Source organism: Nothoprocta perdicaria, unplaced genomic scaffold (assembly GCF_003342845.1).
Source record: "Nothoprocta perdicaria isolate Ctin4 unplaced genomic scaffold, notPer1 scaffold_1, whole genome shotgun sequence".
NCBI lineage: Eukaryota > Metazoa > Chordata > Aves > Tinamiformes > Tinamidae > Nothoprocta > Nothoprocta perdicaria.
The window spans coordinates 15,453,605-15,468,139 of NW_020454093.1; the positions used below are offsets into that span (position 1 = coordinate 15,453,605).

General features: G+C 39.2%; 1 protein-coding gene and 1 non-coding gene across 2 annotated transcripts in view; both read left to right on the plus strand.

Annotated features, from left to right (window-relative positions):
* The first annotated feature begins 76 nt into the window (after positions 1-76).
* Positions 77-14,535, plus strand: part of ZFR (zinc finger RNA binding protein) — a 34,961-nt gene continuing 20,502 nt past the window's right edge. Inside the window, 4 exon segments of the mRNA XM_026038123.1 lie at positions 77-163; positions 11,386-11,668; positions 12,594-12,738; positions 13,367-13,585. Coding sequence (XP_025893908.1) covers positions 108-163; positions 11,386-11,668; positions 12,594-12,738; positions 13,367-13,585 — 703 coding nt within the window. The 5' untranslated portion in view covers positions 77-107.
* Positions 9,392-9,528, plus strand: LOC112946867. The gene has a single exon (XR_003249300.1). It is a non-coding gene; the product is annotated as a small nucleolar RNA SNORA66 (small nucleolar RNA).

Here is a 14,535-nt window from a genome sequence, read left to right on the forward strand (position 1 = left end):
CCCCCCTCCCCCGCTCCTCCTGCCGGGCCTCCTGTCATGGCCCCGACCGCCGCCGCCTCTCGGTTCCCGCCGCCACAGTGCCCAGCCGGCTGGGAGAAGATGCCAAAATGGCCACCGGCAACTACTTTGGATTCACCCATAGCGGGGCTGCTGCCCAGTACAGGTAACGGCCGCGACCCTCCCCGCCCTGCCCCGCCCCGCCGCTCCCGTGGCCCCGGCCGGGATCCGCCCGCCCCCTCGGGCCACGGGAGCCGCTGCCCGCGGCGTGGGGGCCGCTCTGCCGCGGGGAGCCCCCGCCGGGGGCCCCGCGCTTCTCCACGCCGCCCCCGGGGGTCCCAGTCCTCCCCGGTACCGGGAGGGGAGCGTGGGGACCTGCAGCGCGTCCCGAGGCCCTTATATTAAAATGKCCCCTCGCAGTCAACATCACTGGGAGCTGCTGCCCCCGTGCCCGGGCCCTCCTCCGGGGAGGGTGGGGATCAGCCCGGGGCCTCAGCCCCCCGTTTTAGCCAGTGCGGGAGGGAGGAGCCCTTGTTAACATAACCAGAAACGACACCTACACAAACTCTCCGAAAATGGGTGGATAAGGGGGCAGCGAATTCAGGGGACTTGGTCGTTCCGCTGAGGTGATGTTAGAACTAGCACAGGCTTATCCAGGAAGCTGCACGTACTGCTGAGGCCCAGTGATGCTCAGGGAGGTTCCTAACTCCSATGCCTAAGACCAGGAGCAGGTCTTATAGTGGGCCTGCAACTATGCATCTTGTAATGATGTGCTGCCTTAGTCCTTGTGTGTCAAAGCTTGTACATCAGTGTTAAAAAGCGATAATAAGTGCCATATTTTCTGTGAATGTAAATTATTGATTTGGTAAGAAATAGATATCACCAGAAAAAAATTTACAGGTTTGACTTGTATTGGAGTATCATCTTGAAGCTCACATTTGAATCTATGGTATTGAATCTGTTATGAAGAACATCCTTGACTGCTGGTCTATATTAAAAATAAATTAAAAAAGAAAGAATAAAGCAAACATGAGAACTTATTAACAAACTAATGCCAATATATGCTGCTGTTAATTGTATAATCAAACTTGCCCAACTTAGGTAATTTAAGAGAGTGGGTTTTATAGAAGTCTTAACTCCTCAGATTGCACTTGCATTTTTTTTTTCCTGGAAATGGACTTGAAGTACATTATTTTCAGTTACTAGCAATATATAATAATTAAAACGGAAAATTAAACTTAGCTCAATCTTCTAGTTCTTTTTTGATGAGGTGCTGACAGTAGGTTTGTTCTCCTTGAGAAATACAGTGAAATTTGGGATTGAGTCATCCCTGGGGAGAGAAGAGATTCAAACTAGCAGAGATAGGGTTTCGTAAGAAAAATGGTCTTTAGTTACAGAGATTCTTATGTATGCAGCTGAGGTATGGAGACTAATTTTTAAGAATTATTCCTTTTCATTTGTAGATGGGAAGTCTATACACTTAAGAATCTGAGCAATTCATCTAAAGCAAAAACTCATTCAAAATTCCTTTTTGAGTTGTTACATAAAAACTTTAGTAGCAATAATGCTTAAGTGCAAGCCTGTTCTCGCAGTTAATCTGAATGTGTTCTAGAGCTATGGAAACTGGAAAAACTGATCAAAGAAAGTTTTTTCCTTTGCTGTCGAAAGTGCAAGATACTCTTCTGTASAGAGATTAGTGRAAGTCTCTGTGCCATCTAAGTGATTTGTATATTCACTGGATCTCAAGTGGGGAGGCATGGCAATCATAGTTAAAGCACTCCCTTCATAACATACAGAAGACCTCAATATCTTGAGCCAAAAATACAGGAATCACTTGGAGCATCTCATGTTCATGATAAAAATTTAAGTATTGCAGTGAAAATGAATTGCGGAAACGGGAGCTAACCTTTTTAAGGCAGATTTGGGTGTTCCATGTTGGCTTATTTACTGTGTGCCACAAAGTGTACGTTCTACCCTAGTGCATTTTAGAAGAGATGGTGGAGGCAGAGGAAGATAATACAAGATTAATATTCTAATAAGCCCTGCAAGATTGCTTACAGCATTTAAAATATCACAGATTCTAGAAGAATAAAATTCTTGTTTTGTTAGAGATGAGGAATACAGGATGATCTGTCCACATCTGTCCATCAGTGGATAATAGGTAGGCCTTAAATCTACAAAATTTTATTGTTTTGATGTATGGCAGCTAGAAGTCCCCATGATCTAGTTTTTATACCAAGTAGCAGAATTGGTAGATCTTTAGGTTGCAACTTTAAAGAAATTTTGCTCAGTGCTCCATATATATATATATCATCCTGTTGATTTCAGCAGATCTGCAACGAAGTGCAAAAATCTGCGTGGAATTCTTTTTAGGATGTAGGCCTTTCTTGGGCTATCTCAAAGTATGAAGCTGTTAAATATTCAGTTGAAGACTTGCAGAAGAAAAAACTTCTTTTCAGAAGGAAGAGAGTCTAAATAGTTTATGAGAAATTATTTCAAAGAGGAGAGCCTGCTGTACCAATTAAATGAGATTTGAAAGGAGTTTGTAGTTGTGTTCTTCCATGTTTAGTTCTGGACTCATAGGAAACCAATATAAACCCTGTGAGAATTTCAACTTCTCAAACTGACAGTGTTCTAGTCTGTATTAAAAGCAGTAAAGACATCACATATTAGAAGTACTGGATCCATGGAAATAACATCTTAAAAATTTAAAAGACAACAAAGTTGTTATTGGAATAGAAATCGCTTTATGTCTTGCTGTGAAGCTACTTTAGCTGTGTCCATTATGGACCATTGAAATAGTTCCATTTTCTTCATATGAAGGATAAGTTAACATTTCTCCAAGGCATATAGTCCTAAAATAAAATAAGAAGAAAGACAGCAGGTGTCCATATTTGTTCATAAATACTGTTTTTCATATGGTATGTTTGAAATCTTACCTCACTTCATATTTAATCAAAGGCAGCAAAAGAGCTAAGTGGCTGTTAAATCTATGAATAATGAATTAGAAGCATTCTTGTTCCGTTTGGCTTTGCCACAGCATAAAATTTCCTGCTGTCCATTCATATAAAATTCTTTATGGCAACTACAAAGTAATATCATGATTTAATGAGAACAACAGTAGATTAGGCAAATACTTACAAAGGAAACTTGCATGAGTATTTTTGCTTTCACAATTTGTGCATTTTTGCTAGTGGTGGTATTAGCATGTAAAGTCTTGCTTGCAATGTTAAACTCATTTGTTACTTATTTCAATAACTTTAGTAATCCATTTGTTTAGGATTTACAAATAAATATGAAATTTGGTGATGCAGACCCACTTTGGCTTGGTAGGTAGGTGCACACATATTGTAAATCACCTGAGCCACTGTGAGTCTGTACTTCATTTGAAGTACAGCCTGATTTTGGAATATTTTTCACGTGTTAAAACAGTAGTACTCATAATTCCATGCTAGGAAGAGGCATAGTTATCCTTTTATTTTAATGTTGGCTCATTGGACTATGGGGATGCACTTGGCGAGATGAGAGTATCRAGAAAGATTCTGGCAGGGAAGTGAGTTTTTATTTGCCTACAAATGTGGTGGTCGCATTTAATCATCCTTGTGCTAAGGTTTTTGGTTTCTTTTAAGAAGATAAAAATAACTTGGAGTTTGTTCTTGGTGAGTCACTTCTAATGAGACAGATCATAGACTGGAGCTTCTTGGGTAGTTAGAGCTGCTTTGGTTACTTTGAATTGGAGTATGTGTGCCCTCAAGTAGCATGACTGTTAACCCAGCGTCATGAGCCTTTGGAGCCTTTCCAGAGGAAAACGATTGTAGCTATTCAGGTCTGTAGCATGATGCCTCTGAGCTTAGGATAAGATGCAATCTTCCTGAGCCGTATGAAAGTGAACTCCTGCTATTATAGCTAGTTTGGCATCCAAGCACAGTGCAAAGATGTTACCAGATATTCAARGCTGTGGCACAAATGGGCAAGGAGAGATGTGTGGATGGATAGGTTTGCCAACGTGAAAAGGTTGGGCTTTTCTTTTGTTTGTTTGKTTTGTTTCCCTGCATGGTAGTATTTCTAAACAGCTTTACTRTGGTCTTATCAGTGTCTGCCCAATTATCTGTTCTTCACTCAAATCATGGTTCCAAAAGCTTTCAACCTTTGAGATGTTAGGGGTCTAATCCACGGAGGATCCTACTTGCTCAAGCTTAAAGTGTCACYAAACATAATTCAGACTTATGCTGGTGGACAATTTTAAGTACAAAGAYAATGCTGAGGAGTCAAGTCTTTTTTCTGAAGTGAAATTTTACTACTAGATTTGAACTGGAAATCTTTTAGGAAAAACAGATATTTGTTGTTATGATGGTGTGAAACCCCACTCTGAAATGTCTGGGGAATTAATTTATTCAGGATGTTATGATTAGGATAAACCTACCTATATTTTAATGTTAAAACTCCAAATGCTTTCTTTCCATGAATTTTATGCCCTTGCTATCTTGAATTGCATCCTATTTAAAGGGTATGTATTTTTACCAGAAGGAACTTAAGTTAATATCAGAGAGGTGCATCATACTGCCTCTCCTTTGTTTAATCTATGTTGCCTTTAATTGCCACTTTAAACATGCTGTCTAACTTACTTGATATACAGAAGAAGGCGCCAATAAACCAGTGCCATTTACACAGAGATTTTGATAGACTTATTTTCAAACCAGTGAGGTGCCAGTCTCAAATGAGATGTCAAATTAGAGAGGAGGTGAAAAGCTCAGGGTTTGTTAACATGGGCTCTGTGCCAGCATTGCAGTGAGCTAATGACAGGGAGCCAGAGAGAGGTGGGGAGGAAAGGTACCTCTGTAATCTGTTGCTTTTAGGAGGAAAGTCTGCAAGCTGGTTTAAGTTTCCAACACACTCGCATCTTTAMGGACCAACCATTGGGGGAAACTCTCCTGTCAGAGGTATTGAAGTCCTCTGTAGYTTTATCTTCAAATGGATATTTACAGTCTTAATTCTGATACAGAGTCATGTGCAAAGCTTTGTCTGTTGCTTAAATGGAGCAATGGCAGGGAAAAGAGTACCTGTGTTATTGGTACTTAGAAAAGCTAAGTTGTGGTTTGTGGCAGGAAATACAGACTGCTTTAGGAATTGAATACAAATTTCTGYGCTAGGGAAGCTTCTTCCCGCCCACTTTGATAGTTTTTGCAATTTTTCTAAAYGGGAAAATTTGACTTCTGACTGAAAAACTTGTAATTGTTATCCCATTTGTCTTGAGCTATTGCTGTGAACATGGCTATTAACTAACTTACTAAATAAAAAGTTATATTTTGGCACGGATAAGGGACATCAGTATAGACAGTGAGATAGCCTTTGTGTGTAACCAGGCAGAGAGTAGTTGATACAAAGCACATGTAGCACCATGTGCTTTAAACCACTCTGTTGTGATGGACAGCAAGCGTCACAGGAGGGAAATGTTGTGTAGTTTGATTGGAATTAAATCAGGTAGTGAGAATAAATGCGAAGATTAAAAAGCAGTAAGGATGTATTGAAAGCATAAGATTATTCATCTTGGAGATGAGTAATTGCTGGTATATGTTGCCAGTATATCCAAWTGCAGTAAGTATTTTTTTTTGTTGTTTGTAATGGAATGACACAAGGAAGTTTTGAGAAACAGGAAAGAGAAGCTTAAAATTGCTACAAGGGGCTCCTTTTTCAGGCCAAGTGTGATTAGRCAATATTGTATGTTAAATATGATTGATGTCATAAATATGAACTACTAAAATTTAGCAGGTTGCAAGAGAGGATTGCACTTGCATATAACTTCAGATCTCCCATGGGTGTCCCAGTGAATTGCATTATGAAAAGTGTTCTATTCTCAAAATAATAATTGAAAAAATGATAATTTTCTGTATAATTCTAAAAAGATATGTTTTCAGTACTTAGAGATTTTGAAGAGTTAGGTCATACTTGTTTAAATCTTCACATTCTGGCAAAGCAAAATGTATTTTTAAATAGAGCTTTGCAATTCTGTTACTGAGAGAATAGCATAGGAAACATTGAGAAGTGCAGTCATCTCTTAAATTTATTTTCTGTAATTCTAAAGTGATCAAATATTATTAGAAGTCTGATTCCAACCTGTAAGACTTGGTTATACTTTCTCTGTAGTTAAAGATACTTCTGTGTGTAGCCTAAGGGCCTTGCTAAGCTGTCCTAAAATTCACTTCTTTGCATCATAGAACATGAAGCAMCATGTTTCTGGAGCTGTGCTTTTCCTTCTTTGAGGAAGCTCACAGTTTGGATAGAGACAAAATTGTTTTTAATTCTGATCTTAACTACAGATCAAAATAGTACTTTTTTAAAGAACATTTTTGGCACTGTAAATGCAGCTGGAATAGCAGTGTTAAAGTCTTTCTGTTGGCTTTAAATAGACATATGCTTGAGGTCTGTTGTTTTGTATGCCTTGGGTTTATGTGTGTATGAAATGCACTTTTAAAATTATTCTAGTCAATGTGAAAAGCTTTTAGATGTTGTGTCAGATGCTGTACAAATACCTCTCCCATGCTATGTATCCTCATGGACATAGACTGCATTTTTTCTGCAAATGGATTCCTTTGGTAGTGATTGTTACATGTACCTTACTAGGTTTTTCAGTGCCTTTCCTACTCAACAAATGGGCTAACTGTAAGAAATAATGCATCTTATAGTCTCAAGTCTTCTGAAGGAGTTACCTRGCTACACAGAATTATGTCMGTTTTACATTTGCTTGCTCTTGTTAACTTTGAGTAAAACTTTCTGATTTCAATTAACCTTCTTAATGATTTTTTGTTTCTTTGTTTTTACAAAGACAGTCTCAGTACTTTGTTAATAGGAAACACCAACATCTGGAAATGAAGGAGGAAAGCAGGGGACCTCTAGAGGAGAATCCATTATTTATTTCTCGAAAAGAAGTGCTCTTTATTCTTCGTAATTCTTGGGCTGATAACTTGTGGGAAATTATCAGTGCTAATATTTAAAAGTGACTAATATACCGAATATAAGTATTACACAAATTTGCTTCTACACCTTCTTTTGTGAAAAAACGTTACCCATCCAATACTATACCAAACATTTTATGTGACTATTTGAATTGGACAAACTTGTGRATTTTAGAAAATAGAGAACAAAGATTTGCTAAGTGGACACTAGTGCTTCAATAATAGCTGGTGATCAGCAGCTTCTGCATTCTAGCCAACTGCTGACTTAAAATAATTTTAAGCATTCTGCCAAGATTTTTTCATTTTTGGAGTCCATCAAAACTATTTCAAAATATAGTCATATATGTCAAAGTTTATCAAAAAACAGGGTTACAGTTTCCTTGGCAAAGATCTCTTGTAAGTGTTCAGGTTGGAATTCACCAGGCTAAATATCTGCTTGGAATTACACTTTTTAATATAGTTATTCTTTACACTGTTCTAAAACACTGCTCTGTTCTTGCAGTGTAGAATTGGGTAGATCTTCATAGCTTSTTCATGAAAGTCGTAATTGTGAATGTACACAACTATTAAACGTTGACACAATGAAAGTAGCTGTGGTCTTAGTCCTATGTTCAGGTTGTGAAGTGTGAAGTTTTATGTGCGCAAAGGAGTTGACTGCAGTCATCTTATCAAGGTATGTTTAATAGTATAATGGTATTTAATAATATGTGGCACTGCACTMGAGTAATTATGAGTAAAGAATTTATCCTCTTGCTCCTGAGCTTCCTTAGGTAGGATGTGGAAGAGAAGGCAAGCTAGGGATATACCAGAATAAAAAATGATTAAATAGAGGCAGTGTTACTTGAGAGGACGAGGCAAAAAAAATGGAGAAGTGGAGGTAGGGAGAGACTGAAGAAATCAACTAAGAGGCTGGGCGACTAAAACACATCTGTGTAACCTGGAGTCGAACACTTGAAGGCAGCATGTAGAATAGTAGAAGATATGAAGTTGTCATATGAATTGAGTGGTCAAAAACCGAGTTGGCTTTAAGGAAATAAATGCAGGTCTAGAATTAATTTGAAATTGTAGGTTTAATGAGCTAAGTAAAAAGTCTTCACAGTGAGAGTGCCTGAAGAATGATTTGGAGTGTGTAGAGAGGTGACAGAATTTCCGTTCTTGGAGATGCTGAAGACCTGACTAGCCAGGGCCCTGAGAGGTCTAATCTAACATCAGTTGACTGTTCTTTGCATGTGGGATTAGGCTGGCTGACCTCCGAAGACCCGTTTCAACCTAACTTACTCTGTGGTTTTAAACTGGACCTAGTGGAACTAGTGAGACTAGTTGGAGCGAGCAACCTTTCACATAAAGGAACTGGAACTCCTTAAACTCGGAGGTGCTAATAAGCACATTAAAATTGTTTTTTGAAGAGACAATAAAATGACCTGCAGAGAAAACTGATCAGGTTGTCAGGTCAGTGTGTTCTTGCGTGCCTGCGGTGCTRCGGTAATTGCTCCTTGTGTGCGATTAGTCCCTAGAATGTGCAGAGTAATTTCAACTCTTTTTGCCTGCTGTGTTGAGAGATGAAGCTAAACTGAGTTACTTTCTTTGCTGAGATGAGGACACACGCATAGACTGTTAGCATAGCTCAGCTGGCATATGATTGTAAATCATTGTTACTCTGATACTTGATCACGTGCCAGAATCTTTTGTAGTTTTATTTGTCTGGACTAAGATGGAATACTTAATGTGGTACGGTATGGAAAAAAAGTAGAAAATTTTAAGATAGAAATTAGTAGAAGAATTGTAGAGTAACAGCTGGCTAGAGGTGGTTAATAGAGTCAGAGTATTTATCAGATGGGAAAAACTGCCAGTGGAGTTCCCTGGGGATTGGTCATGAGTCTGCCCTTAGTATTTTCCTTAGTACATCATGTCATGATATTTATTGCCAAGGAAGTATTGTCAGTATGGAGGTAGCTTTACAGTAAGACTGCTCTGAGGAAACTGGACTGGAGAGAAAGAAGTGTGTAGGAGGGTCAGATGCTGCTTCTAATACTTCATCTTGCAAGTAGTTCTTGTCGTACATGTTCAACAAAGAAGAGTTGGAAGTAGTAAGGTGGGTAGAAAGATGGTGAAAGAGCGGATACTACTGACTGGGCAAGAAAGACAGAGAGTAGGGAGCCTGACARAGGAGTCTGGGGGGAGATAAGTTGATATGGGCAAAGGTGATGAGGCACTAAGCACCAAATAAGGATTAAAACTTGTGAGTTAAATAATAAAGCTGATGCAAAAATATATTAGTTTAAAATAATTACATGAATATGTCAAGTTGTCCTAGTGATGGAATTTTTTCAGTGAGACTGTAGGGAGAAAAAGAACCTCATGAATGTAGAATTTTTTTATAAGCATTTCTATAACATAATAATTCTGAAAACTAAGATGCAATCAATATTTTCCATGTAATCTTGCAAACTCGATCACTAGCTCTGCATGATGTTGCAGAAGCAAGGGGAACAGGTTTGCTAAAGTAAACATGGTGGTAGAATTATATTAGCCTTAGAAATCAAATGATTGGGGCTGTTAATTCTCTACCATGATAAGGAATTTAATGCAAAATAGTTCGAAAGAAATGAAACTTTAAGAGAATCTTGTTAGGATCTTGGTGATAATGATCACACTCTTATTACAATGCAAAATACTGAAAACTATTGGGTAGTTTTAATTATACCTTCTGAAAACAAAAGCAATTTATTGATGTACTGAGTGGCATTGTAATCACTGTAGAATGTTTTGTACTATTCACTTTATCATGGCTTTGTGAAAGCTGAACCTCATCAATGCCTCCTGCYGCTGTCCTCTTCTTTCTCCCCGCTCCCAGATGTGCCCCTCGTGCTGATTCTGGCACACACCAGCCCAGTTTGTGAGCGTGCTGAACTCCAGTGTGATTAATGTTTAATGTTAGTAAATGAGCCTCCTCCAAATTCTGCACAGCTGTCTGCCACATTAACGGGTTAAATGCACAGCATAACCTGACAGGCTCCAGAGCCAACAGTGAGACAGATCGGGGTGCCATTGGAAGGCTGGTGTATGGGAGGAGGCAAGAGCGTGAGCGAACGTAGAGTAAGATTGTCCTTTTTAAGAGAATTGGATGATTAGATACGTTCAGCTGCAGTCTGAGCTATTATTTAAGGCTGTCTCCTCTCATTTTAATATGTTTTCAGTAGATGTCTCTGATTCTGTGAGAATATTGTACATTTCTGTGCTATTAAATATGTAGCTATTGCAGCCTAATGGTTTATTGTTCACTTTTACCATCAACTCTTCCTGACTTTTCTTTTTGGGGAATTGAATTTCCTACCTTAAATTGACAGAACAGAAACTATCTGTGTGTCAAGTAGGAGACTGGTTAAGTAGGAATCCTGTTAAAGTCTCTGCAAAGAGTCTGAGTTGAATTTGAATGGAGTGCAGGTGGTCTCTTGAGAAATCATAAGCCAAGGGTTTAAGATAAGAGAAAAGATGAAGTATAGGTATGTAAGTCTGACAGTTATAAATTTTTGTCTGTGCATTTCTAATGTTAGAATGTCTTTTCTGGTATATTTAAGTTAATGGACTTTTCTCTATTCACAATGACAAATTCAGATAAAAATAGGAGACATACAAGTAGAAGAGTCATGGAGACATCTTTCGTGAGCGTCATATCTGCAGTAAAATGTTGCTGTTTCTGGTGGTTATGTCAGAAAGAACATTGCACTCTGCAGGGAAGATTGCCAGGGCGGTGGTAACAGTCCTCTTCCTTGAGCTGACTGGCTCTTTTTCTGATGCTTTCTGTTGTGGAGCAATGAACTCCTGTATGAGTGAGGCCAATTTATGCTAGTGCAAATTTTTGTGGGAAAAGCCTCTTATTGGAGATTTAAAAAATAAATAATGAAAAAAAAATTAAAAAAGTGTCTCTGCCAGAAGTTGTGAGCTAATTTTCATGGGAGTCTTTCAAATCTCATTACCTTAATAGTTTATTCAAAAACATCGTGCAAGCGCAGCAGGTCAGTAATGAGCTTTCAGAGAAAAGCAGCCCTTTATTTTATTTGACAAGTCAGTTTTATCAAAGAACTATTGAAGCACTTAGACATGCTCATCAAGAAAAGCCCAGCAAATTAAGACTGTTGTGTTACTTTAAATAAAACGTTTTTGTTCCATTGCTTTAAAATAAAGATCTCACTTAAAAGAAAGCCCTCCCCCTTCGCTTGGTATATCTTTATGCACAGAAACTTCAAAATGACACAGCCTTTTTAAATGGGGCTGGTAATAAAAGCCCTTAAAGTATAGCCATAAATAGATAGCTCTTCCAGCTACATTGTAGGACTGGCAAGTGATAATCAGGTTGAGGGTTTGATATGTTTAGGCGTTATCGCAGTATGTTGGATCAATCTAATTATTTGCCTACTGTTCTTTCCCAATATAGCCAGCAGCCAGCTTCGGGGGTAGCCTATTCCCATCCGACCACAGTTGCCAGCTACACTGTCCACCAGGCCCCCGTCGCTGCGCACACCGTCACTGCGGCCTACGCTCCCGCGGCGGCGACAGTTGCAGTCGCCCGGCCTGCGCCGGTAGCTGTTGCAGCTGCTGCAACAGCTGCTGCCTACGGAGGTTACCCTACAGCACACACAGCTACAGATTATGGTTATACGCAGCGGCAACAAGAAGCTCCCCCACCACCGCCTCCTGTCACTACACAGAATTACCAGGTGAGTGTTTTAAAAAAACCTTATTTGTGTCATTGGACTTTTAAAGTATATCTTGTTAAAAGGGGAGGCTTTTTGAGTAGGATGGTGTGGTATTTATATTATCTTTTTTCGTGAATCATGGTTTGAGACAAATTCAGGCTGCTCAATACCTGAAACTGATAGAAAGTGTGAAGTGACGGCAACATTGTATRGCCCAGATAGAAGATTAGTAGCAGCAGTACTGAAGGATCTAAGATATAGACATTATTACAATACATGGTGAACTAAGGTTTACCTCAGAGTGATTCTGGGAATTGCTGTTGGAAGGGGTAGAACTGTCTCCTCTATGCTAGCCCAGATGTTCAAGTGGCGTGCAGGGCTGTCATGGAATTGTTTAAACTGAAAACCCTATTCTAATAATAATTGCTGATGGGAGATGGAAATAGTTCCTTCATCAGAGCACTGGCTGTCACAGGAATTCTAGTATCAAGTAAAAGAGGATAGGAGTTTTGCACAGGAGAGGAACAACCATCTCTTCTGTGGCTGAACACACTCGTGAGCTCACTACTTAAAATCTTGTGTGGTTATGGCGACTACGAAAGGGAGCTGTTTGTCTCTCTCATTCTCACGCTGAGCTCTGCTGACACTTTCCCTTTGTTGTGGATCTAGCATCCAGTGTTCACTGTAAGCCTCTGGAGRGGTCAGTTCTGCATGATGAGGCGATGGAAAATTAACCATGCTCGAAAACAGCAATCACTGAACTGACAGGTTAAGCCAAGTTTCTTTCCTCTGCCCAGTTGTGGAGCCCATAGAAGAGGAGGAGGTGGAATCATAGAAGGCCGTGAGAAGAGAGGCAGTGGTAGTTTGGGTGTCTTCCTACATTCACTGGCTTAAATGTAGTGTCAAGTATGTTTTTTGTTAACTTTTTTTTATTATTTATTTCTAGGATTCCTATTCGTATGTTCGATCTACTGCCCCAGCTGTAGCTTATGACAGCAAACAGTACTATCAACAGCCAACAGCAACTGCTGCGGCCGTGGCCGCTGCCGCCCAGCCGCAGCCTTCCGTAGCCGAATCCTACTACCAGACAGGTGGGTGGTAAGCCTCAAACTCCTGTCATGCTGCAAGCAGTGTATTGCTCTTACACCTTTGAAACTTTGTCTTTTTATATTTCACATGGTTTTTTTATCTCAGTTTTATCACGTAATCCATAACAGCATGTGGAGAAAAAACCCAAAAAACCTAGAACGTAAAAATCAGAGAAATGTTTGCATGACAYTTGCAATCTCTTGAGTTTTGGAATATTATACAATACAGACAGAACATATTTCCATGCAAACTTGACTTTGTTAATTTGCCTAAAAAAGATTGCTGGACTAGGTTGAAAATAGGTCTGTGGAGGATTCAGATGATAGTTTGGTTAGAATTGTTAGCAGAGTTTAAATATGCAGTCTCTTTTAGTAAAATGATTGATCAGGTTGTCTGATGAAATGACTAGATAATGTAAAAAAGGACTGGGGAGCAGTCAGTGCCAGCTGTGATGTGATTAAAAATTTAGTATGATATATACCTGTGGGAAACATAACCATTACTATAAAAAGAAAAGACCTTGTTTGTTACATATTCAATTCCCAGCATGTCATTAAATACCACTTAATAAGGTTCACACTTTCTCAGCTAAAACATACTTGTTTTTGTACATCTTTATATCTCAATTAGCTCCAAAAGCAGGATATAGCCAAGGGGCGACTCAGTATACTCAAGCCCAGCAAACACGGCAAGTGACAGCTATAAAACCTGCGACTCCAAGTCCGGCTACAACTACATTTTCTATTTATCCAGTATCCTCTACTGTRCAGCCAGTAGCAGCTGCAGCTACTGTTGTTCCATCCTATACTCAAAGTGCAACGTACAGTACAACAGCAGTTACTTACTCTGGTAAGAATTTTGCCTATTATGTTGCTGGGACCTTTGCAGTTATTGGGGAGAGAACCTAAACACTCAACGTTTTAGTGGTTTGTGCTCAATTACATCATAGTCTMCTGAGAAGTACTCAGCCATTTGAATCATTACATTAGCAGACTATTTTGGTACATCTGTGAAAGATGCTTGTGTGCATTTTTATGTGCCTATTATCACATGTGTGAATATACAAAGTATATGTGACATGCACAGTGTTTCACAACTTCTAATAAGGGACTGAAGAAGAGATGGTGGATAGAAAAAAAAGGATACACAAATCTAGCTTAGTGAGATTGGAAGGGATCATCAAACAGCAGTTGCAAGGATGGGGAGGACCAATCCACCTCCTCCAGTAAATCTTAGAAGTTTGGTTGCTTTGACTCCAAATGGGAGAAGAAGGGAAAGAACTTTCCTTCAAACATCAGAAACTGAAAACCTGGTTAGAATTTAAAAAAAAAAAAAAAATTAGCTGTATGGCCAGATGGTTATCAGCTGGCATATTACAACTACCATGAACTTTTTGTTTTGTTTTGTTTTCTGTTTAAAAAGGGATTTTAAGACTTCCTTGAAACAGAACCTGAGCAGAGGATTAAATAGTTGAACCAGTAGATGTAGAAAGTTTATGGGAAAAGTGGCTCAAAGGTATGAAAGCCCAGTTTCCTTGATTTATTCAACTTTGATAATAGAAATCAAGGAGTGCGTAGTCAAGGTGTGCTGCTGAGGTTGTAGTGAGCAAGCAGCTGCTTTGCACTAAAACAATTTAAATCAGAGGAGTAGGATATAATAACCACTACCAAGTTTTGTCTTTAATAAAAGGTTGTCTTTCCTTTTCCTAGATGAGTTTTTCTGAGTCTTCAGTTTAGAGCTTGCACACCCAGTATGGTTCTAAAAGACTGTTAACGTCAAGTGGCCTTTAATAAATGTGT